At 36.8% G+C, this 25,541-nt stretch overlaps 1 protein-coding gene and 1 long non-coding RNA gene across 5 annotated transcripts; one reads left to right on the forward strand and one right to left on the reverse strand.

Annotated features, from left to right (window-relative positions):
• The first annotated feature begins 2,436 nt into the window (after positions 1 to 2,436).
• On the forward strand, positions 2,437 to 23,549 carry LOC112981639 (uncharacterized). 4 transcript variants are annotated; one of them, XM_064501337.1, is made up of 7 exons: positions 2,437 to 2,555; positions 5,928 to 6,062; positions 8,342 to 8,464; positions 10,026 to 10,118; positions 11,698 to 11,786; positions 13,283 to 13,375; positions 20,699 to 23,549. In XM_064501337.1, exons 2-7 carry the CDS (start codon positions 5,957 to 5,959, stop codon positions 20,876 to 20,878), a joined length of 684 nt encoding a protein of 227 aa, XP_064357407.1. In that variant the 5' UTR covers positions 2,437 to 2,555; positions 5,928 to 5,956; the 3' UTR covers positions 20,879 to 23,549. The 4 variants fall into 4 exon arrangements, with proteins under 4 accessions (XP_064357407.1, XP_064357408.1, XP_064357409.1 ...); XM_064501338.1 differs by having other exon boundaries at positions 10,026 to 10,073; XM_064501339.1 differs by lacking the exon at positions 13,283 to 13,375.
• On the reverse strand, positions 8,809 to 15,136 carry LOC135324655 (uncharacterized). The gene is made up of 3 exons (XR_010385951.1): positions 14,901 to 15,136; positions 14,454 to 14,514; positions 8,809 to 9,408 (listed from the first exon to the last, which is right to left on the reverse strand). It is a non-coding gene; the product is annotated as an uncharacterized LOC135324655 (long non-coding RNA).
• Positions 23,550 to 25,541: the final 1,992 nt, after the last annotated feature.

The following is a 25,541-nucleotide window of genomic DNA, read 5'->3' on the forward strand; positions in this document are numbered from 1 at the left end:
TCATCTTTAATTATGGGAAAAATTTGAAGATATGTCCAGTGATGGACTAGACCTAATATTGTTAGAGTTGTGATGCAGAAAGTATGTTAAAACAAGTTCAAAGGCAAAGAGAAACAGGGAGAAGGTGAGAGGCAGAGGGAGGAGAAGAGGGGGAAGAGGGAAAACTCTCAAAACTCTTGAAAATAGTGCTCTTGAAAAATGCAATTGCAGTAGCTAAACAACTGCGTCTTATTACTATACTAGGCTAATCTAGCTTTAGTGAGGATAGCTAAGCATTCACAGTTTTTTAAAATGAGGCTTATTTTGATACTGCAACATGGATGAAATTATATGCCACCCATTTTTAAAGAACATAATCTTAGATATTTACCCATGAAACTTGAACAGCTTTTCAGTTGCTTCCAAGTTGTTAGTTTTATTTGTTGACTTCAACAAACTCTTCAGGTTTCACATATTTTTGGAAAAAAAGTGTGCTTTGGGTACATTATAGTCTTTCTTTTATTGGCTGCGAAGACAACAGCACACACATCATCATTGTTGCAACTTCTTTCAGTGAGTCAAGTCAGGAAAACAGACTTCAAGGAAACTTGATATTCCCCATACTCCAACATTCCCATAATTGTACTCTGCTCACATTTTGTTTTGTAATCTTTGCTGTAAACTTAACTTTTTTCCCCCAGTTTTTTTATGCAGAATTCATTTCCTGATCTACATTGTCCAGGGAAATTATTTCATTACTCATCTGTTATTAAACTAAATGCTCCATTTATTGTTGAAAACATCTGCTGATTTGGATTTAGAAAAACTCTTCATATTTAGAAATGCTAAATGACACAGCTAAACAAACATGTACTTTAAACTCTACTGTGAAGGCTAAAATGGAGATCAGCTGTGACTTTGGTGCGTCTTCAGTATTTACACGGTTTTAATCTACCTAGATTGTATCAGTTACTATGACTTTTCTGGCTACTAATGGTGTGTGTTATTAGCTATTCTCCACTAGTGGCAGTGTAGCACATTATAATGCTCATGTAATATGTTCTGTAAAATCAAACTTTTTTCTGTGGTGTAGCTGTAGTGATCACAGTAAAACACTACACTTAAATCTGGATTGCTGCCTTATGGCCCTAATTCAGATACAGCCTGTAAGAGCTGTTCACATGACATACAGTCTACACCTTGCAAACTGGATCCATCTCTTTACCAACAACTTCTCTGCTGCAGTTTTATCAGATCTGGCCCCCATGTAGCCTCTGAAAAACTATGTTAAAAAAAAGTTTTTGCTCTGTCATACATTTTCCGTTGTGTTTCTCCTGTGCTGAAATGACAGTCCTCTGTCATATGACATTTAGAAACACGCCTGCATTTTTGCACCTGCTTGAGTAATAGCCAAAGACTTGAGATTTCAATGTTTCCCATTGCTTTGTCCGTTGTATCTCCCAGCAGAGTCTTCCTATAAGTTCAGATGCTGCCACAGAGACCAGTGAGGGCTTAAGGAACTAAAAAGGACATTTTCTAAACCAAATATAGGTAATACGTAAAACTTTCTTGACATAATATACAAATGGTAGGTAAAAGCAATAGCTCCATTCAGATTTGCTAAATCTTGGTTGTAAGAAAGCTCTGGCAAAAAGAAAGCTGTAATTGTTTTTAGAGGGGTTTCATCATTTTAGCAGGTTATATAAATGTCTGATTCACTCCTTTAAACATAATATTCAAGGCTCACTTATTAAAAGAAATTTAATCTGTGTGAATAGAGAGGTGAATGGAGGGATAGGGAGGTAGATAGGTAGAAAGACAAAGCCAAATGAACGTGCCAAATGTGAAGAATGAAAAAACTGGGCCTTGTATGATAGAAGTGTTATCTGGGCCCTATGGGCAAAGAGATACAGCACATCTGCTTTAATCAAGGTGCCTCACATACCAGAAGCAGTCCAGCTATTGCAGTTGGAGCACAGTATAGGCTGCAAAGCCAGTTCAAATAATGGGTAAATGTTTAAGCACTTAACTTGTTTTGAGCTCTTTGCAACTGAGGCTACACTCCTACACTCTGAATTTTAATTTGTCTATATTTCCATAAACCCAGCATATGTCCATGGAAGAACAGAAAAGGTCTTACTTAAGAAATGATTGTGGAATAATTTTAATAAGTCTCCTCCAGCATATTCATGACATAAAATATCATCCTGATATTCATGGAGAGTCAGGGACTACACAGAAATAGTGGCTAAAAATTTGCATAAAATTCCAGGGAAGACAGCTTCTCAGGCAACTTAGAGAAATAAAATTTAAAAAGTTTGTTTTTAATACTTCCAACATTCATAGAATTCCCTCACTAGTCAGAACCACAAAAATATCAACATCAGTGAGTGGATGAAGAGAGCTAAAACAAATTTTCACTTGGAAAAAAGCCTAGGTCCATGTCAGGCTTTTCTTCTGTTCAGAGGTGTGGCTCCATGCCACATGTTCAGGCAATAAATTGGTTGTAACAGAGCTGCTTCCTGCACTCTGCTGAGTAGAAGTATTCCAACTGAGACAATAACTGGCAAAATAAGGTAAGCAAGGGGGGAAATTAAAAAGATTTTATTGTACTACTTGCTTAGAATCTGATAAATAATGATTTTTCAGCTGAATTTAAAGTTTTCTTTTGAAGTTTCTTCCTTAATCTGAACTTATACCTAGTTTAGAGCCTGTAGATTTTTTAAAGGTTAAATGATCTGAAAAAATAACGACATTATTTATTAATTATAGGATAACTACAATATACTGTTAAATTGTAATGGATTTTGATTGAATAGAATCTATTCAATAGATTGAATAGATTCAAAAATACATCTGATCCCTTGAGATAGTCTTTGAGATACTGTGTTATAAATATGCCAGTGTAGTGTCCGATAATATTTGGATCATGCTACTTTTAGAATGAACTCCCAAATTTTTAAATCCTGTTTTCAGGTACTGAATTTAATTTACTTTTATGATCACATATGTAGGGATAAGTTGAAGAGAGAATGATGGCTGAGAACAAAAGAGATCAGTAAGGGGGCAAGAAAAGTTACATAAAAGATTTTCTGTGCTGCCTTCATAGAAATGCATTGATCTGGTTTATGTAGCAGGAAAATTCTTCAAATTCGCTATGCTTTCAGAGTCAGCTTGTTGTTGTTGGCCACAAACATGCTCAAGTATATCCAATTTCAGCATTTTAAATGGCCATAGCTCAACTTATCTGCTTTCCTGGTACTTAGCTCAGATATGAAACAAAACAAAACACACTAAAGTCTTTCAGACAAACAGTGGTGGACGAGGTCTATAGAAAAGCGCTGTTTACAACTTTTCGCAAGCCACCTCAAGTAGCATATATCTAACAGAAGAGAAGAAGAAAGTGAAGAAACAGGCTTGAAAAGATGTTAAAAAAAAAGGAATAAGAAAACAGATGTAAAGGCACAAGAAACAGTAACAAGTACAAGTGAAAATAAACAAGCAAGAGTAGGTGATACCTAAGCACAGGGCATGAAAGGAAAGGGTTATCAGAAGAGGGGTGTTTACATTTCACTCAGTCTTAAGGGACATGTAGACATGTAAGGAAGTTCTAACTATGAAGCTTGGTAATGCATCTTTGCTATTTATTCTAGAGTTTTATTTATTTTAGAGAAGTGAGGTGAAATTCTAATGGAAATGCACTTCCATTTCCTCCAGTTTAAACTCATATGCTTGTTCAAACAAGCCTCAATTCAAAACAATTGGAATTAACTACAATACTTAAGAATTTCAAGAGTAGTTTCTTATCTTTCTCAGTAGCAGTTTTCGTAAGAATTTGTCCAGTCCAAAAATATGCTTTTGACAATTAGTTAGAACTGCCCTGCCCTCTTCAGGAATTCTTCAGGGTCCTAACTGGTAATAATTCTCCTTCTTTTCTTACAGAGGTGGTGGAGTGTAAATAACACAGATGCAAGACTGAATCTAGGTGATTTGTATGATGTTACATTGGTCCTCCATAAAAGCAAATTTTATTTCATTAAGCATTTAAGACTAACTTCAGCCTCAATTGCAATTAGTAACTGCAGTAAATGAAGGTCAGAGCCAGGGACACTTCCAGGACTGCTTCAACAGGTGTAAAAATCCAGAATTTGGATCTTGAGAACCTCTGTTCAAGTGCTGCCAAACTAGAATTGCAGTCATGTTTTCATCAGAAATGTTCTATAAGGGGTTAAATGCTTGTTTTCTGGGCATCCCTAGACTTGACTAAGTCTTGATGTTTGTTAATGTTGAATACCTAGTACACTAGTATTTTTCAAGGTTTACAGGCTAGTGTTACCTGCCCATATACATTGCAGATCCTTATTGGGTTAGGCATTTCCAGAAGTCAGCTTCTAGACAGGACCTGATAGAAAATCACAGAAAGTCGTCTTTTTTGTTTAGCCCTCAGTGGAAAGCAACCTCTGCAAGATGAGGCAATTAGCTTTTTACCTCTCGCTACAAGACGTTTTACATTTAAAAAATGAAACATCTTCAACAGGAAGACTGAATTAATTCTTTCTAACAAGAAGTTTCACTTTTCAATGGCATAAATGAATGTTCAGTTATATAAACAGAGCTAAAGACAGTGAAAAAGAGCATTAGTTAGACTTCTTAGTCTGGGAACAAGAAAATTGCAAGTGAGAGAAGTCCTTCACTCCTGTCATTTCACAGAAGTGTTTAATGTGAAATTCTGAATCAAAGAACTGAAACAGACTAGAAGACAGCACTCTCCTTCCCTAAAATGAATTCACAGATTATTATACTAGTGTCAGAGTCAGGATCTCTCTGGCCTAAGTGGCATTTAATTATTCTGTGGAAAGCAGAACGGGGGAAAAAATCATATTCGTACCTTTCTTAGCTTAGTTCATTCACCAGTGAACTGGAAAAAATGGGAGCTAATTGTTTTCTTTAGTCTGGATTTTGTCTTAAATGATTGTCATAAACAGCTGTATTCAGGAGAGTTTTTAGAATGGAGAATTACAGTCTCCCTTTCTTGAACTCAGAGGTAAGGTCCTTAGCTTATTTGAAAAGGAATGATTTAAGCTCTATCTTCAAGACATCTTACTAGCTGGTTAGGTGGTTCCTCAGCATTTCCTGTCCTTAGGCACCAGCCTTTGCTTAGGTAAATTAGCCTAGGTATTTCATCAGTCTTCATGGATCTAGCTCTCTAAAAGTAAAGAGCATTATTTTTGTAACCACAGTCACAAATACTAGATAATTTGAAAAAAGCAGAGCACACTGAAGTCAAATGGTTAAGTTGTAAAGAAGACACTAATCACTTGAAAATATGAATAATCGCTTATGGTAGGAAACTGATTTTTTTAGTCACCTATGCTATTGGTGAATGATTCTAACATACTCCTCAGATTGACAAACTCTGGTCTCCATTCACTGATAAAGTTACCTGAATCTCAGTTTAAGACTACAGTATGGTAAGTTTAAGTGCATGTCTTTAATGAAAGTCTGATCATGCTATGTTGAAGTTAGCATAATTTTCTACCTTTCATGAATGCTTGGAAAATTATCTTATAATGACAAGAAGAAAATGATTTTTCAATCTAGCTAGCAAAGGCTAGCTAGCTTCCTTTGAATGAAAAGCAAAACATAAATAAATAAATAGAATTGAAGTCAGGTAAACTGATTATATTTTATCAAGGCAATGTCTTTAAAAGACATTCCTTCACCACAACTTTTCTGCATGCTAATCTGCATCTTATTGGAAATTAAAATAAATCCAGTGATTTACCATCGTTGGAAACACAGTGTTTTGTCTTTCAAGATGGAGGCTTGGGTGATGCAAGCAATCAAGAATTTTTTTCTTCAAATGTTATTAATCAAAATTATACACTTTGTAAACTTGTCTCTGATATGAAATATGAAATATTGTAACAAATTCTAACATACTTTAGGTTACCAGGATTTCTCAAGTACTTCCGCAATGCTGCTCCGCTCAGGCCGCCAAAAGCCGTACAAAGTACCTAGCAGGAGAAGGCAATCTGTTAAATATCTACTGAAGACTGGCAAAGCAGCTCCAGAAAAGTCAGGTAAACCTTTCTTTCCTATGAGTGTAAGGTATGTCTGTAATCTGAGAAAGGTGACAAAGAAGGCAGAATTAAGCATCCAGAAGAGCATACGCATAGTGAGTTCAAAAATGAAAATACCTGAAGGAACAGAAAAGCTGAATTTAAAATGACTAGCACAAAATACTTCTCAAAGTAGTGACATTAGATTTGTCACATCACCAAATGCAGACCAGTACTTTCTGGAATAGGTGTATATCTCACTGCAGGGGAATGAGTGACATAGCAGGCCTGCCAACTGTTTTATTTCTGGTACTATACTAATTATTATACTATACCACAGTTATTATACTATACAATAACATTTTTTAGAGTTTTTCTGTATTAGTTATGCTAGCTGTTATTCTGTTGCTTTTTAAAATAACCCATTCCTTTTCTAGAAATCTGACAGGCTAGGTTGCCAGACTCCTGAAGAGAAGGGCTTTTGCTGTGCGTGGATCAGTCATGCACATGCAGAAGGTGCAGCACAGGATGTTTCAGACCTGCCGGTGCTGGGGTTGTGACTCAGGTCCTCAGGGTGTGCACAGTTGGTGTGTTTTGTTCACATTACGTACAGAGTTTCTGCTCACCCTAAACAGAGGCCTTTCTGAAAGGAATGCCTCTCAGAAACAACTCTGTTTTCAAAAGGCCTGCTAAGACACAGATGTTTCAGAGCAACTTCACTCGCATTATATTGATGTGGATTTCAGTGAGGCCAAGCATTCTCAGAAGATTATGTCACTATTAGCTGCTACTGGATATGCTATTGTTCTGCTTGCCTAATTGTTCTGGCCAAGAAAGGTCAGTTTATCTTATTCTAGAGGCCTGTGTTGTCTCAGGAATGTCTAAAGTTTGTACTGAACTTGCAAGTAGAAAATCTATTCCAGGAAGACAATGCTTGGTCTAATATGTCGTGCCTGATGGTGTTATTCAGTAGATGTTTGGCACCCAAGTGGCTGGAAAATGTCCTTTCAACATCCGGAACTGCAGAGTTACGTTCGGTAGCGATGGTGAACAGTGAGACACCCAAACAAACCATAAAATCAAAAGTGGTCTAAGGCAAATGCTTTGTCTCTTAATTTTTTTTTCTTTATTTTACCTTTTCAGTTTACATTTTCACTGTTTGTGTTAATACTGGAAACACTATTTCAAAGTCTGTGGATAACCACAGTTGCTCCAGCATTTTCCCTAAATGTTGTGTCCCTCTTTTGCACTGTACTGCCCTCTGTGCCCAGGATGCTGATTGTTAGTATGTTCCTATAGGCACATCTTTCACTCTTAGTTTTCACTGCTCTTCATGTTCTCCCGCTGTCTTCTTATCTGATCATATGCAAGTCTCTGAGCCTTTAGTGGGCCTTCTAGCCACTGATAAAGGAAGCATGGAAGAGGCTGATGAAATGTGTGCAATTGCTGGGAGCTAATGTGCTTCTGAGCAATTTCAGTGCTACTTCTGTGCTCTAATAGTCTAACTGGTACCCAAAATAAATGCTGCTATTTTAGATAGCCATATGCACCCTGAAACTGTTCTCTGCAAGCAGATTGAATTTTCCAAGGACAAAATCAGGAAACAGGCAAGCACTTATCTATGCAATAAAGGAAATCAGTCTGGAAACAGTATGCTGCAGAGGTACTTTCTCTGCTTCACTTTTCCCCTCTTCCAGAATGAAAACTTGTAACTTAGCCCTCTCTGCTCTTTGCAGTCCTCTTTAAGTGCAGGCCCCTGCCTACAACCCTGCTTGGGCTCTATCTCCCCACAGGACTGTCTTCCCTGATGCAAGACTATCCATTCACCAGCCAATTGACAGCTCAGGCCCTCCCTCTTTTGCTCGGATTCCCCCTAGCCCCATCAATCTCTTCCAACACAGCTCTCTGCAAGTTGGCCAGAAGCCTGCCTTCATTCATTTTCCATCAGGCTTAACCACTTCCCTTGGGTTGGGAGCCACTTTTTCAAGATCGAGGTTCCACACACATTAACTCTCCAGAAGGCTCAGCATACATTTCTTCTTTTCACTGAGACAATCTTCCAAGCACAGACTCTTTGTCTTCCTTCTTGACAGAACTAGCAACCCCCCCCCAAAAGACCTGCTTAAGTCCACTCTATAATTTTTATTATATGTTGCCTATACTGCTCTAAAGTACATTTAGTTTTTGTAAAATATACAGAGATTATCAAGCAAAGGTTGCTGTAAAAATACATTTCTTATTATGGAATTTTGCCATTTTTCTGTTACTACTAAAACTAATTAAAACTCATTTATGATTAGGGTTTAGTCTACGAGAAACAGTAAAATGTTACATACTGACAGAAGATTCAAAAACTGTCCATTTTGACTTAGATGAACATGGTCATCATGAAATATCCACCAAGGATTCACAATCCCATGAAGGTACAATGTGCTTTTTATACCAAAACTCACTAACTGCATGTATAGTACTGCAGGGCATTCTTGAATGTACCATTATGCTTTCTGTTTATCAGCCGTAGAGGTAACATTTTATTGCCTCTTTATGAAGTACTGACGGTGATATGAGAGAACTTATTTCCAGGTTACAGTAGGTACATAACACACTTGAATGAAAAGGAGATTAACTTATTTGCTACCATCTGAGTTAATGGCATGTCTACATGTTTGCCTATTAAGAGATAGAAAGCAAAGGTGATCCTCAGGGACAAGTGCAAAATGAAGAAAATACAGAGAAAAATTTTAAATTGTGGGATTATTTTATATTTCATGGAATTCTTTTATTGCCTCAGCTAGGGCTTTTCTAATTGACATGAAAAATGATACACAACTAACACCACAGAAATAGTTGTTAGAGGGTATGCTTTTGGCAGGGAATATCCAAATAACAATGAATGCAATTATTCTAGAATTAGACATTTTACAGAGATATGAAAGTAGGGAGAAAAAGCAAAAATTACAACCAAAATATAGGGGAAAGTTGAAATCTCTAAGATAGCTACTTACTCCTTGAAAATTTATTTTCTTATAGAAACTCAGGTTCTATAGGAATGAGAAGTCCATTGTGTATTCTTCAGATAAAGGCACAGAAAGGCTTGTTTGGTACATTTAGAAACTAAATTATGGAATTTTATCCTATTAAACTGTGACTAATGACAACTGCAGTGACCAGTAAAGTACTTAAGTGTGCCCTCTGTCTTTTGAAGTCTCTTTTATACGTATGATAACTTCATACCGTTTTGAAGCAACTCTGACAATGAGTATTGCTAATCTTTGAACAGCAGTAAAAGCTGTACTTGTATATAACAGAAGCAGTCTGTGAATAGATTCTTAGTGTTACAGTCCGGATGTAGAAGATACCAATGTGCCTAAAGAAAAAAAATGGAAAAGTATGTGATGCCCTTATATATGTTCTTATAACACAAACACACACAAACCTGCATATTCATTATAATATAGTTTAGACAGCAGTATATTAGGAACCAACAGTGAACTGGCCACTTATGACTTCAAGCTTAAGTGGGTCATACCTGTCCCAGAGAGCTGCCTGGCAAAGCTCAGGCCCATGTTAGAGAAGCCAGAACTATGCCATTGCTATCTGTTACCTTCCACTCGTGTTCACTTTGTACGACGGTCCCAACATCTGTTGCTGAAGCCTTCCAGGCTTGTCTTTCATAGCATTTAAGGCCTTACATTTCATTACCGATCTCCGTTTTCTTTGATGAATTCTCTTTCGTAAAAGATAATTAATCAATACTTTTATTAGACTCTGACTTCAGACTTGAGAGTATATGTGTACAAGTCTAACTGTACTCTGATCAGGATTTTATGAATTCAGATACCTGCAGGAAGTGAAGTCTGATACTGCTGTTACACAGATTCTCAGACTATGCTTTAAAACAGTTCTTTAAATTGTTTCTGATGCTTTTAAGTTTGAAGAATAACTGTCCAATTCCTGATATTTATTAAATATGTTTTATTTTAGATATCGCATGGTTAAGCGTGTTCACAAGCAATGACTCAACAGTTTGTGGTAAGACTCGGATGACTGAAGTGGAAAGAAAATTATCTCAGGAAAGTAAGGAACCTCTCCATGATTTCATACATGATGCTTCCACTTTCCAGGGGCGATATGGAAAGTTAGACTCCTTCAAATTTACTCTGACTAAACAATGTATAAGCAACTTGCAATAAAGTTTAGAAACAGAGAAGCCAAGGATAATTAGGATGTAATGCATAGTAACTTATGTCATTGGTCAACTTGCTGGATTTCCACATGACTCCTTTCTTGCTACTCTTACACATAAGTCAGACGCTCTTATGACTTGCATATAAAATCTCTCTTGCCTACTGATGTGCCACTTACACACTACAGCTGGAGTTGAACAATTGCAGCTTAGGCAATCTAAACTGATTTCACAAGAAGTATCAAAATTGTCAGACTTTTAGTCTCTCTACTACATTCTACTACATTTATCTGATTTATTTAAATATAGGCATACTGGGTAAAATAACGTAGGCTGGAGTGTGTCGCAAATTCTAACAAGGATTTTTGTGCTATTTCATGCAGTAGGTGGCTCAGACAAAATTCCTTGCAGAGGCTTCCACAGAAGCATTATGGTTAGGGTAAGTTGGGTAACTAAAATCAGGGCTAGGATTAGAGCAGCTAAAATCAGCCAGGTGGAATGAATATGTGCTGTTGATTCAGAATACTCTTCAAAGGATAAAAAATACCTTCATCAACAAGAGGAAAAAACCTCTTTAATTGCAACAGCTGGTGATGTTAACACATAGTTATGTAATATCTATAAGGATACTGCATTGATGGACATATAGATAAACAGCTGCATTTTTTTCTTTTTTGGCTTAAACAGTACACCTGAGATATTTTTAAAAGCACAAGTGATATTATTTGAAGTAAATCTGGAACCTAGTCAGATAGTTATGCCATCACTGGATTGTTATTAATGTCATCAACTTTGCCAGGTAACAGCCCTTAAGCAGGTCTTGCATGCCAGATCAGTTGACAAAGGGCAACTTTATTTACTTTTTGCTTTTAATCTAAGATCTGGATTTGGACTTCAGCTACCATTTGGTAATGAATATTGTCAACCTATCAGGTTGAGGATTACAGTATACTATTGACCTACCTTCCTTCTGCTAAGAAAATAATGTTATATCCTAAAGGAGCAAATCCAGTCAGCTCACAACTATGATATTGAAAACACTTTTACCCTAGAAAGAAGACAGGAAAAAACAGGGAAAAAAATCCTACATTTTGCATAGTGACATGTACATATTAATGTATATAACATGAGCATGTACATTACATGTTTTTGTAATTATTAATATCTATGTCTTGTAATTCATATTATGTTTTCATGTATAATTCATACTCAGTTCATACACATATTTTCATATACATGCATAGATGAACAAAGTATGTATATATGTCATAAAGCTTCATAAAGACATAGATTTTTCAATACTTTGCAGAAGAGGCTTGTATCAATGGTGCTTATACTTCTCTCTCTTCCTATGCCTATCAATATAAAGTGAACCTGAACGTTGTCTCTTTACAAAATATTTCTTTACTTATGCTTAATTTTGAAAAGTGATAAGCATTTTATTACAAAATTCTCCTCTTGATAAAACAGGTGCTAAAAATCTGGTGATCCTCACGCAGAGATCAAAGCTTAATGAATTTGTCCTGTTGTGCAAGGGTGAAAAGCAGCTCTCTCTAAAGGTAAGAAGTATTCATTTTCTTTGTAACTTGCAGATCCTCTTTCTCACTGTAGAACAACTTCCCCACAGTCCATTTGCAAATTCATTTTCCCTTCTTACTGCCTTCCACATTTCACAGCTTCTGAGTACCTCCTTGTGTGCTCTCTGAGGAAATATTTGGAATGGGCTATTGCAAAAAGCATTGGGTTGTGTAGGTGACTACTGGCAGTGGAAGGCAAGTTGGGGTTCAGCTTCCATGCAGAGAGAGGGGGCTTCCTCTCTAGGAAACATGGAGGAAATAAAAGGAAAGGAAGGCAGGAATGTTGCCTGGGGGACAGGTGAGATTAAGAGGGGAATTATTTTCTCATGATACACCTGAATTACAAGGTGAGGAAAGGAATATTTACCATGAAAAGAAATTACAGCTGCATCTAGTAACCTGCTTTAAACATTTGCCACCTGTTGTTGGAACATTCTAATTTTTGCCAGTCTTGTCAATGTTTGTTTATGGTAAAAAGGCAAGGTTAAGTTTCCCTAATATAGGTGAAGAGCTTTACTGAAATCTGTCTCAGGAAGTTGGAGTTTACCCTCTAAAATTGGGCAAAGGTCTAAGAAGCTCTGTTTATACAGGTTGTATGAGATAAAGAATAACATCTAATCTAACCTTGGCCATGTATGATGATGTAAATCAGCGAATGCTTTCTCAAATCTAATTCTCAAGGTTTTCTATTTATTTTTAATTTGTAGATGACTTTCCATCAAATTCATTTCCTGAAATTATCTGTGGAAATGTGTGGTACAAGATATATTAATTATGATTATAACATATTATCCCACTGGGATTTTCCTTTCTCTCCTTGCAAGAGCAACGATTTATACAGGGTTTTATTGGTTCCGAGATTAACTTTTCATAAATGAATTTTTTGAAAGGTGTACTACAGAATCAGAGAAAGAACTGTGTTGAATCCTAGTAGATTTTACTTTTCAATTAGCTATTTTAAAGTACAAGATTGTACTAGGTAATGTTCCTTGACATGATGAAAAATACCTCTTATCTGAAAATAAGGTAAGATATATTTAGTGTCTCCCAGCTACGTAAAAGCCTTAGAAAGCTCATGAACCCTTTTTTTCCCAGCCAAATATGGATGATTTTCTTAATCTCAATAAGAATTCTCATATGGAAGAAGACAAAGCTCCTTGTCTACAGTATAGTTTTGGGCATTCTGTTACAACATGGTTCAGCCTTGCCTGCACTGCAAAATAGAATCTGGGCTTTAAACAGTTTGAAGGACTGTCTTTGGTATTTGTTCATTTTGCATTGCAAATGGTAAGACAAAGATGTACTCACAGAAGCGTGTTGAGAACTAAACAACCTGCTCATTTTGGATAATATGAATGTAATCATTTATGAAATTTATAAAAATTAGAGTTTTCTTTAAAATTAATACTACATATGGTGGTTTAAAATAGACCAAAATATCAGGATAAAATTACCAATCTGGGTGGTTGTAAACACAGGTCTTAAAAGCACGCTGTTCAAAACCAGATTATGCTAAAGTGAAAAGATGCAACACGAAAATATGCAAGCATGAAGATCCTGACTTCGAACAGGTATGTAATCATGATTAGCCAAATAAAAATGTGTGTGCATGAGAAAGTGTGTATGCAGGCATATGTGTAAAAAGAGGTGGAGCTTAATGCAATCCGGCTGTTACTCATTAAATGACTAACTATTTATGTTCATATTTTGGCTGATTCTTAGTATTTTCCTCAGAAAACAAGGAATGGACAACTTGTCCTTACTTTTGCCTTGACTTCTATATGCAAACACATCTTTCAGTCTACAGGCAAAATATCTGAGCTTAAATTAAAACTCAAAGGACAAAAGAGATCTTGCCCACAGTATTGTGCTTGTATAAAATCAGGGAGATATATAGAATATGGGTATATTAGCAGCTCTTAAAATGTTAATTTAAAAGAGTATTAATGTTTTTATGAATAGTAAATCCATCAATCAAAAATCAGAGCTTCTGGGAAGTAATAAAAACACAAAAGAGAAAGTGCTAAACACTGAATATAAATAAAAAATTAAAAATAAGCAATCTCTGAAGCATTTTCAGAATGAATTCTGAATCAGCAGAAGGTTGTAAATCAAGAATAATGCATTATGTATAGGAATACAGGTAGCCAGGTGGTTTCTTAACATATTTTTGTGATGGAAGCTTGATTTGATTGGCTATTCTCTAGATAGAAATAATAAAACATTGTGAATACAGAAAGAAAACTAGTTTAGTTGTATTATAATTTATTTTTAAACAGATGTTCTAACTTAGAGGAAATTAAAAACTAAGATGATGTAGCCAGTAATCATTTTTGCAGGGTCATGCTCTAGCTGACTTACTAGTCAGGGGGATAAAAAAGACAATCTTTCCAATTTCTGTAAGCACAATTAAAGTTGTCTGGGATCAGATGCAGAAATTCATAAAATCAAAACTGAAAAGTTGAAAGCTGAAGTTCACAGCCTAATATTTCTAACATTTCTCCTAAATCTAAAAGGAAATCTGGTAGTCTAAGATTACTGGAAGTTTCCTGTCGGAAGTTTTTTTGAAATAAATTTTCAAAGGTAGGAGCTACAATACTATTCAAAAAAAAATTTTTTTTTGAATAATGAATGAGAAAATTTGCTTACCAGGACTGGGAAATCCCAATGGGTCCTTCAGTTCCACAGTTGCCACAAAAATTCCTTGGCTCTATATAGAAGGGGAAATAATGAGGCTCAGAAAATATATAAGACAACTTTTAGTCTCCTCTTTAGATGATATATATTATCACAGTCACATTGCATTCTTAAAAATATATTCCATAGGTTTTTTTAAAGAAAAGTAATGCTGTTTTCTGTAGTACTCTTCACAGGAAAAAAATTGTTTTGATGGCTCCAAGTTCTGGGGAATTGCTAGGCAGAAGAACGATTACACTTGCCTGGAGAGACCTATTTATCACTTTGGGTTTCTAAATAGAAGATAAAAATGAAGAATTAATTCTGAGAACTTATTCATTGTGAACCCAAAGGACAGATAATGAGCAACCTATCATCGTTTCTTGCTGATACTTTCAAGTAGAAAATTAGAAATCTTACTCATTTGTGTGAGGAGGAATCAGCAGCCTGCACTTGAGTCACATCCAGCAGACCCCAAGGCAAAACGATAGTCAAATGTAAATCATGAGATTCTTATAAACTTACAATGAGTGGACTGATCAGGAAATAATTCTTTATGGAAGCAATTAAGCCTCCATTTTCCAGAGGGTGAAAAAGTGCAGGAGCAGTTGTGTAAGATGAGGATATACCTCTCATGACTGAACACAAAGCTATGTGGTACTACGATGTGATATTTAGTCTGCTTGCTTTTAACAAAAAATCTCGAAGACAGACGTTTTCCTTTTTTACTGAAAGACTCAATATTACCAGAAATGTGAGACATCTGTGAGGCCTGCTGTTATCGCATCAGGAAGTTACATGTAGTGTTTTAAATTTCTGTTTCCCTGATAAAGTTGGAAGGAGACACAGTTAACAACCAGTCTTTGCTGACCAATAAGCATCCTTTATTAATTAAACTGTTGTTATTACAATAAAATAATAACAGCTTATAACAACAAATAACAGCTTATGGTAAGAGCTTCTTATGACAGGAACTGAGCTGAGATGGGGACAGAGATTACAACCAATATTTATTAAAATACTACATTTTTAAAAGCTGAATGGCTATTCCCGGAGGACATTCAGTCATTCCCTCAGTCACTCACTCACATTTACTCAGCCAGAGCAGCAGTGGGGAGACTAATTGTCCTGTTAGGCAATACAGTCTCTTTTAGGACAAGTAAGATTATAAATACAGACTTTGTCACTCAATGTAGCCTAAGCACATGAATAGTGTTATCCAAGATCATTTCTGAAAAATAACGTCTGGTTATGATGTTTAGATCAGTTTCATTTAGCATTCACTGTTGATATTAATGGCGTGATCTGAACCAAAGGCCTGAGCTAGACTTTTCCAGCTTTACGCCCTTCCTATATTTTTGCAAGCTATTTAATCACTTGGCAGCTTTCTCACAAGTTTGGGCTAGATATGCAGCTGTGTAATATCAGGGTTGAGCCCTGGATGCTTGGGACACAGCCAGCAAAACAGATAGGAGGAGGAGGAGGCAGTGGGGGGAATTGCACAGATTACATTCTCAGTCGTTACATTTCTGTATAGACTTTTACCGTTCTCATTTTACCATTCTCATTTATTATGTATAAATCTTTACTGTTTGTTTTTTACTCTTCAAGAAATTCAGAGTTTAATGAGGTTTATTGGTTATCAGACACATCTTCTCCAGTACTTATCCTCCTGTCTGCTTTCAATGCTACTTCTCTTCTGGTTCAATCATAATGTTTTACTATTCACTGTATGTTACCCCCTCCCAGAACTTCGCACATATCCTTTACCCCCAATTCTCTCAGCTTTTATTTACTTAAGTGCTGCCAGCACTCAGTATCCCTTAAGTTTCAAACCTCCCTTGCTCTTCCCTTTCTTGGTTGATACCCTCTCTGAAAGCCTTCTTGACTTATACACTTGCTTGAAAGAAAAGTCTATCTGACCGAAGTCAGCAATTCTGTCACTAGGATGGCTGCTTCTCTTCAAGTTTTTAACCCTCAGAGGATTAAAACTAACTAAATAAAACTACTGATGATATTAAGTTACTGTAACTGCAGCGCATTTTCACAAAACTTTGGCTGTGATTCCCCAGGCTAGGTGGACTGAAATCTTAAAAGCTATAACAATTTTTATTCTAGAGTCTTGTCAACCTCACTAAGTTGTTCAACCAAGAGAGACAGGTTAGCTACCCAGTCACAAAAAAAACTTATAGGAATTACTGGTTACTCCAGTTAAACAGACCAAAATAAAGAAAACAAAGCTCCAAATAGCCAAAATCTAATGAGAAGCCTATAGAATTACCTTGGTGCAGAACTTTTGGTCTTGTTAGTAATAGTAATGCCATGCTTTCTGGGTAACAGGTCACTATTCCCCTTCTCTTTTGGTAGTCTGTAGATTAAAGGTTATTACTCAGAAGTCCAGGAATGATTCTGCAGACCTTCCTGTGGCACAAGGCTCCTAATCAGGTCTGAGATAAAGATCTTCTTCAAGGAGTTTGCTCCCACAAGGCTCCTGTTGAGTCTTGCCTTGTGATAACTCATAGAAGCCCGAGGCTGGTAGTTCTTCCTATCAGGGTATAGTCACTAGCTGATTTGCTCACTGTTAACACAGTTTATAGAAACAGCGAAACTATTAATACAGAGCCAAGATAAAAATGGTGGCAACTCCGGGTAACCTCTCGGAGTCCAACAGAATGAGCCGCCCTTACCAGTGCGTGAGTGCAAAGCTTGAATTGGGGCAAGCAAAAGCTAAAGCATAAAACAATAACACTACTATAAAAGCATCTAAAGAGATCTAATACACAGATGCATGTTAAAATAACATGGAAGCAACATCCCTTTTCCTTTAGAGGAATATGATTACATTTGGGCTTGCTGCAAGTAGGAAGGAGAAGGAGTCAGACTAAACAACCTCTAGAAGTTGAACTTTTGGGCATTTTCTGTGTTTGTATTCTTGACAAATCCACAGCTGATTCTGGAGTTATCTACTCTGAGAGAGATCGATCTGAGAAACATGACCTTTTTCATATTTACTGCTTGCTTCCTTGATGTGATATGTTACAGGACTCATTCTGTGGGTAATGTAGTAGGTCCCCTTCCATTTTGGCAGGTTCTCTTCTACCCAGTTTCAATTCATTCCTTGCTCCCCTATTTTATAAGATATATAAGAATTTGGTTCTGCCTTTCTCATTTTCCCTATTTTTTCGTGTATTGCTTCTTCCACCTGGGCCTTGTTTTCTTCTTTAGCCTGTTGTAATATTTTCACCTGTTCCCCCTGATCTCCTTCAGGTCTTGGGCATGCAGCCAGCAAGGCATGGACCATATAGACATAATTCTCTACAGCTGTTAATCAATACCTACTCTATCAGTACTCCTTAAAACTGCTAATGTCAAGGGTAATTTTTCAGTTCATGGTTTTGAATATTCTCCTGCAACATTGTTTAAACTATTTTTAATAGCTGGATATATTCTTCCTGTCACTCTGGAGGACTGTATCTATATTGAGGGTATATACAGTTGTTGTTTTAACCCTACATTATTTATTAAGGCCTGAGTTCCTTCATTTACAAAAGCCCCTCTTTCATCAGATTCTATCCCTATCAGTGTTTCATATCTACCTGACACAGTAGTTTTATTATTATCATGGCTGTATTCCCTTTTGTGGGAAAAGCTCCAGCCCAGCCTGAAAAGATACCTTTGGTGACAAGGAAACACTGATATACTTCTTCAGTTCATGGCAGTTGATCTATATAATTAGCCATAGTCCATAGCTTCTCTGATGCAATTCAGGTGGTGGCTCTGATTTACTAGTTTGCTTTTGCATCATTGCATGCCTCATACAGTTTATAACTATATCCTGATTTTCTTGCTTCATCTGGGGCCAAATATATATTTTAGAATGCCCTGTACTCCTTTGTTTAACATATCATGATGGTGTAAGATGATTCACTCTCTTTCAGCTGGCCCTGATATTCATTCCTAATCATTTAGCTATTTCCTGCAGCAGTTAAACTTAATGTGGAGTTGCCTTAGTTGTGCCTTATTCATAAAAATTTTAAATCCTATTGGCTCTATTTATTTTAAAACTTGGATACTTCTCTCTCAAATCTTTTCCTCTGCAACTCTGACCATGTCATTCACATAAGAGATTAATTTACTTTACCCTGTGGAGATAACACTGCCAGCATTTTTCCAACATGAGTATGTGCTATTGAAATTTGTTTTGAAATTCTTGTGGGATGTGGGTAAAAGCATATTTTTTGTCACTAAGCAAATCGGATATTTAGTTCTTCATTTAATGCTCCCAATCTAATTCTCCATCATGTCATGTAGATACAGCAGCTATTTTAATTACTGCATCTAAATCTGTTCTTACAAGCAGCTAATTTGAGCTTCACCAGGTCCCCTTGGACTCTCCCTCGCTCTAGGAGACTAGCTCCATACTTACTCCTCTCCTTGCCTCTGCAGTTTTTTTCTTTTTTCTGAATTTGTCTGGTTCTCTTACTCCAGTTGTGTCTCCTTATTGCTGTACTGGGTCCCTAGAAGGTATTCCTTTCCTAAAGAACAATTAGCTTCAACTTTCTTAATAATTATTTTTAAAAAAAGTTTTCAGATCAAGGCTGAAATATATTATGCTGTTGCATTGGCTCTATCAGCACAAAATGTTTTAGCTGATCCCCATTATAGTCTCGCTAACAGAGGAGGTCTATGCTCAAGTTTCACTTCATGTGTTCTTGAAAAACTGGAGAACATTTGCTCTCTATCACCTGTTGTCCTGTGGGCTGAAGTGACATGATCCTCCTCCCATGGAAAGGCACTTATTGCCAATGCTGTAACATCCAGCATGGTGAGGGCCCTTTAATATCCTTCTGCTGAGGCTTTTCCTGAGCCTCAGCTTTTAGATTTTTCCCAAACATTCAGTTTCAATTTAGAGTTGCACTTAAGAATTATGTGCAATGATATTACACCAGACCGGTCAGATATATAGAACTGTCTTGAAAGTAGGATTAGAGCACAACAGATCACTCATGAGAGAAGAAGAAGAAACAATTTGATTAGGATGTATTCATTCACAATCTCAATCTTTTCCAAAAGGTCGTATAAATTCCCTGCTCCCTGATAGGGCATGGAGTTGGGTGAGACACGGATCTCAACCTTTTATCAATTAAGTTCTTATTATTAATATCAGAATAGCTATTCCCGTAGCACGTTCAGTCACTCCCTCACACTCGCTCACAGTTAGGCAGCCGGAGCAGCGGTGGGGCGGCCAGCCCCAGCGGGTTACTGGGAGGCAGAGGGTCGTACCCACCTGCCTGGGGCTGTGGGCAGCCGTCCAGAAAGCCCCTCGCGGGGCACCTTGCTTCGCCAGCTGCACATACGTTATCCGGTGGTCTTGGTCCCCACAGAGCAGCCGCGGCCTTCTCAGATGTGGGGGGGGTTACAGACCCCGTGTTGGGGGGTGCTGGCGGGTGCCGGAGGCTTTGGAGGGAGGCGGCGGCGCCTTGGTATCCTCAGCTTATTGGCTCTTGCTCTAAGAGGAGCCTGAGCTCTTGGGGGACTTTCAGATGCTTCCTCTCAGCACATACTTTTCCTCCCTTCAGCCTGGTGTTTTCTGGTAACTATTTCTCTATCCATCCAGAGGTGCCTACAGAGACCATTCGCACACACACACAGAGATGGCTGTTACTACGATAGCCATTCCTCAAAAGATGAATCCTAAAAAACCATATTGGAAACTTGAGATATGTAGAAAATCATATGTAATAGAACAATTGTTTAAGAGTAATTGATACTATAACATTCTAATTTTACTATAAAGTGAAGGACGGTACCTTAGCTTAACAGAAACTGTGGCTTGACATGATTTGCCAGAGTCAGCTAGCAGGGAATATTTGCTAAGAAAATAACAAGATAAAAACAAAAGTGGTCGCAATGAGAGGTGTATTGCAAAGGAAAACTGTCCTAGTCTTTTGGGGAAGCAAGCGAATGCAGCTATGTGTCTAGAAATACCCAGTCTTTTGAGGGGGGTAGGTATTTTTTTCATTTGCAGTCACCATGGAATCTGTTGCAAGATGATTAGGTGTTCCCAAAGATTTATCATATAAATATGGTAAATATATACCACTGGAGAAAAACATTCAGAATATAACAAGCTTGCAACATCTCTGAATTGTCTTCCTATGTGAATTCCTATAGAAATGCTTTAAAAAAAAATGTTCTTTGTTTTGCATATTTCATAGCTGAGTGAAGACAATCTCTTTTTCATCATGCATTGCCAAGGAGATTCAGTGAAGTTCCAATGCTATGAAGACACAAGTTACTATCTGCATGTGAATGAGGACTCACTTGACATACGCAAGCCAGAAGACACAGAACCTGATGGGGAGAAAAATTTTTACTTCAGGGTGTCATATTTGTAGGAAAAGTAATTTGTCTACCTTTCAGTGGCCTAAGTGTCCATAAAACTCCTATAATAAGCTAACAGAAAAGATTGAGATCATATAGAACTAATCTCTATTTTGCCTTTTTTATGACTTTTTTTTACCATCTTGAGTCACAATTTTCCATTTTATGAGTGACATCCTTTAGTTCTGTTCTGTACAATAGGAAGAGAAAATGGTTAAGTTTGGAAAGCAAAGTCTGCTGGTATTTTATCTGCACAATTATTGTTTTGAGTAGCTGAGTTCTTCCTGAAGGGGAAAAATAAACAGAGCTTATCTCAAAAACAGAGATATGAGAGGGTATCACACATGTGTATGAAATATAAAGCACAGTTAGTTTTCCATGTTGTAAACATTTTCCTCTTTTAAACTGTCTCTTAAGAGCTCATCTGAGCTCAAGAACAAAACATTCAGATGTCATTAAATGCGTATGTGCATGTACACACACACTGATTTTAGGAAAGGAGTGAAGAGGGTGTCTCAGATCTGCAGAAAAACAGAGGAACAGAGCTACTAGTTAAACAGAAGAGCTCTTCTACCTCCTCTGTAGCTAACGTAAGAAAATATATTCCATTATGCAATTTAAGCATCTGTCTAGCACCCTAGCTTTGTAAGAAAACCTATGTATAGCCTGAGACTCACAACATGTTAGGCAAAAGAAGGCAGGCAAACAGGACTGACTGCTCTTAACAAATGCCTCTGAACATTGGCAGCAAAATTACTCTAATTGACCTACTGGTTTCCATCTCTGAATCCTAGAGGGAAACACACTGAAGTGTTCGGCTGCAAAGCAGAGTGCAGGACAACACCTGAACAATAACTAAATGTTCAAAATGACTGAAAAATCAAAATAAACTCCAGTGCTTATCTCATGTACGTTAGAGGTGTGATATGAGTAGCTGCCTTTCAGCAACAGGGTCTGGCAATGTGAAATGAAAGATGGGGACCCTCAGTGTCCATACCTTATACCCTACCAGGCACAAAATATTTGAAATACGAGAGGAAACAAACCTAAATTGTACACAGAATCACTAGATGTGGAAGATCTGGTTCCCCATTCCTTTGGAGTCAAGTTTCCCACTGTGATTTGGTGGCAATTTTCCCTGGTGCAATGCATTCAGGCACATATGTAGACATGAATGCTAGACATTGTGCACTGATGTCAAGAAGTTGTGGCTCAGCTGCAGTGGAACAATCTATAAGCTACTCAGCACTTGCAGGAACTGCTCGGTGTAAATATAATAGACAATGCATACCTTAAACAGGAATCCTAATGTCAGTCAATCACACCAATGCACATGGCAGTAAGGCAATTTATCTAGAGTAGACAAAACCTCAAAGGTTTGTGAGTGCTTAAAAGATTTTTTTTTCCCCCCAAGAGCCATGCAGTGTTTCACTGCTGGACTCACTGTTGTGTTCTCCAGAGAGTGAAAATCATTTTGTTGATTTCAATGCTGAGTAAACAGAAGAAAGTTTTTGACTTTTCCCTAAATAATACTCATGGCTTCTGGATCTATTAAGTGGTCACTGAAGTCAGTGGAAAAAACAGATGCTGACTGCAGCATATATTCCACTAGAACTATCTATTATGTTGCACAAGGAATAAATTCAACTGTGTCTCAGATAAAATTTCATTAATATACACTATACATTAATATACAATAATATAACACTAATATATTATAATCATGCATTTATTTCTGGTAATGTAATCACCTAACTAAATTACAGAACATACTCTCTAGGAAATAAGTTGATAAAAGCACTACAACTCAACATGAAGTTCATACAAAGCATATTAATGTCAGAAAAAAGTCTCTTTGACCTCTGGGAATTTTAGAACTATTCTATAGTTAAAGCTCAAATTATGTTCATATGCATATGAACATATGCATATGTTCCTATTTACCATCTACACTTCTAATTTTTCTAAGACTTTTTAATGCTTTAATGTATGGGGCAAAAGGCAGTATGGAAAGCTGCAATGGTAATTTTTGTAAAGTTTTAGATTTGAGATATAAAAGACAAAAATTACATTTGAATTTGTTGAAAACTTATCAGTCAGCTCTGCATCTATAAATTTACATAGAAAAAGAGATAACAATTTCTGGATCCTATTCTTTCCTAAACTCTTATTTCACCTGTACAAAAATTGTAAACTCACAATTTCAAATTTGCACTGATCTGTAATGAGTGACAGTTAAACTTGTATTTTCCAAGGTACAAAGCATGTGAAAACCAAACCTTTATTTCAAAATAAGAAATCAAAGCCACTGAGCCTTTTTGAAAATGTAACTTCTAACACTTTACAATGTAGAAGATATTTATCCAATGTATCTAAAAGCTGACTGTGAAATACAAAGGGTATTTTGCAATTTGTTTTGAAAACAGTACTGATATTCTGTAACTTTTACTTTGCAGATATAATAATTATTAATGTTAACGAAAATATTTTATGTTCTTCAAAAGCTGTGCCTTAACAGAAATACTATGTACTAGTTGCTGCACAACAATTTGATGTAAGTACTCTGTACAATGTAACCTCATGTACATCTAGTACTCTGACCATATTTGTAACTTGTTAGAATAAAACTTGTAAAAGTGTTAATATAATCAATACAGAATAAATAGAAAAAATGTTTTAATTCCAGGTCATCAAGTTTGCTAGTTAATCTGTCAAAAGCCAACCAAATAGTGTATGCAAAAGAGGTCATCGAATCTTTCTACACTCTACAGGTTAATTTTTCTAGATGTCAGAGTTAAATTCACAGAGGTTTGAACCCATTTAAATTAAAAAACACTGAAGAGTGATAAAGGAATCACTGCATTCAAGTGTCTGTTTAATCTAGAAGGAGAAATTACCACATGCTAAAGCAGGAGATTGGTGGCCAGCCCTGGTAGACCTGAAATATGGGTGTAGCATATACTTACTACCTACTCAACTTCACTACGTATAACTATGAGAACTAGAAATTAAAATTAGAAATTATTAGTCTAATAAGTGTTTTACAGTCTAAGCAAAATATAACAATTTGGCATTAGTGCAGTGACAGCAATACTGACAGTTATAAATCATCCCAACCGGTTTCTATTAAGGATCTTTAGTAATACAACAAATCAACAGACAATAGGTCTCCTTTATGCCTCTTCCCTGATGTGATGTTCTCACCCTTCCACTCATCCACAATCTGAAGTCAAGGACTTTCCCTCCTTAGATAGGATGATGTGGTGAATCTTAATGTTACAATAGATATTAATATTAATATACATATGAATATTGTAACAATAGATAGTAATCAAATGGTTACCCACTGATTTTAACAGAACAGTATTCTGAGTGATGGTTTTAGACAAATGTGTGTATTTTAAACTACAATGTGTGTACAGAGATTTTTTTTAATGCAATCTTAGTCTTGTTTCTATTTGTCCAGAGTTTGTTTAGCCAAAGAAATCATAGGCAGTCTAAATCCCTCTGACGTTCGTGTCTTAAATGCTACTCCTCATATTCCGTCTTTTGGGTATAGGTGCAGAATAGCAGATTCCCTTCCAGCTCCTCTCTCCATTTTCTCTGTCAAATTACGTGAGCTCATTAGTATCACAGAGGAAAGAGTAGTTATTCATGTACCTAGGCACAGTTCATTGAAAACCACCATTTTCTAGCACCATCTCGTGGACACCAGGTAAACGGTAGCAAAACTGTTTCAAAATTTTACCACACCAGTAAGCTTTTTTGTCTCACTAGCTGAAAAACAAAGCATTCTTCCCTTCCAAGCACTGATAGTTAATTCCAACTCACACAGCGCCTACATTTTCTGGACATGGGTCTGAAATGACAGAAGAGGGCAGCCATGAAGGTCAAGGGAAGCGATTATTCTCTATCTGGCATTTGCAAAGTCACATCTAGAGTACTGTGTTCCGTTTTGGGCTCCTCCGTATAAAAGAGTAATTAAAAGTTGGAGCAAGTGTGAAGGAGAGGCTCTAGGATGGCTAGCAGGCTGGAACACTGGAGAAGGAGATGCTACAGCAGCAGGGTTTGTTTAGCTTGGAGAAAAGAAGGTCAAGCCTTCACCCACCTAAAGCAGCATTACAGATGAAGCCAAACTTTCCTTAGAGGTGCACAGCAAAAGGACACAAGTTGCAACAAGGGAAATTTTGTCTGTAAAAAAAGAAAAATTCACAAGGGTAGTTAAGAATTGGAACAGGTTGCCCAGAGACTACAGCTGTATGAAATATGACATAGCTTTAGAGATGTTATGACGTTTAGGTATATGTTCATACACAAAAGAAACTTTAATCTGTCACCTTTTGTTTGCAGGCATTAGCTCCACAGTAGCAACCATTTTAAGTGTCTCTTTGAAGTGACATATATAGTGACTTTTTTTCCCATATGAGAGAAATGCAGAAAAGGGTATATACAACTAGACATAGCTATCCACAGATTTGGGGTACTCAGTTTTGGCTATTTAGAGAGTCATGTGTTCTTCATGATTCACTGCAGCTTCATGAAAGAATCTGCAGAATCTCTCAAGCAGTTTTCAACCTTTTGATTTGTAGCTTAGATAGTAATTAAATAGCAATCAGACAATTAATTAGTAATTATGCCTTGCTTGCTTTCAGACTGAGCTTCTATATGTCAAGCTAT

The sequence above is a fragment of the Dromaius novaehollandiae genome, chromosome Z (genome assembly GCF_036370855.1).
Source record: "Dromaius novaehollandiae isolate bDroNov1 chromosome Z, bDroNov1.hap1, whole genome shotgun sequence".
NCBI lineage: Eukaryota > Metazoa > Chordata > Aves > Casuariiformes > Dromaiidae > Dromaius > Dromaius novaehollandiae.

Coding starts and splice junctions, on each gene's coding strand:
- LOC112981639 (XM_064501337.1), top strand. CDS start 5,957: ATGCTGCTCCGCTCAGGCCGCCAAAAGCCGTACAAAGTACCTAGCAGG. Junction 6,063..8,341: donor AGCAGCTCCAGAAAAGTCAG/GTAAACCTTTCT, acceptor ATTTATGATTAG/GGTTTAGTCTACGAGAAACA. Junction 8,465..10,025: donor GGATTCACAATCCCATGAAG/GTACAATGTGCT, acceptor GTTTTATTTTAG/ATATCGCATGGTTAAGCGTG.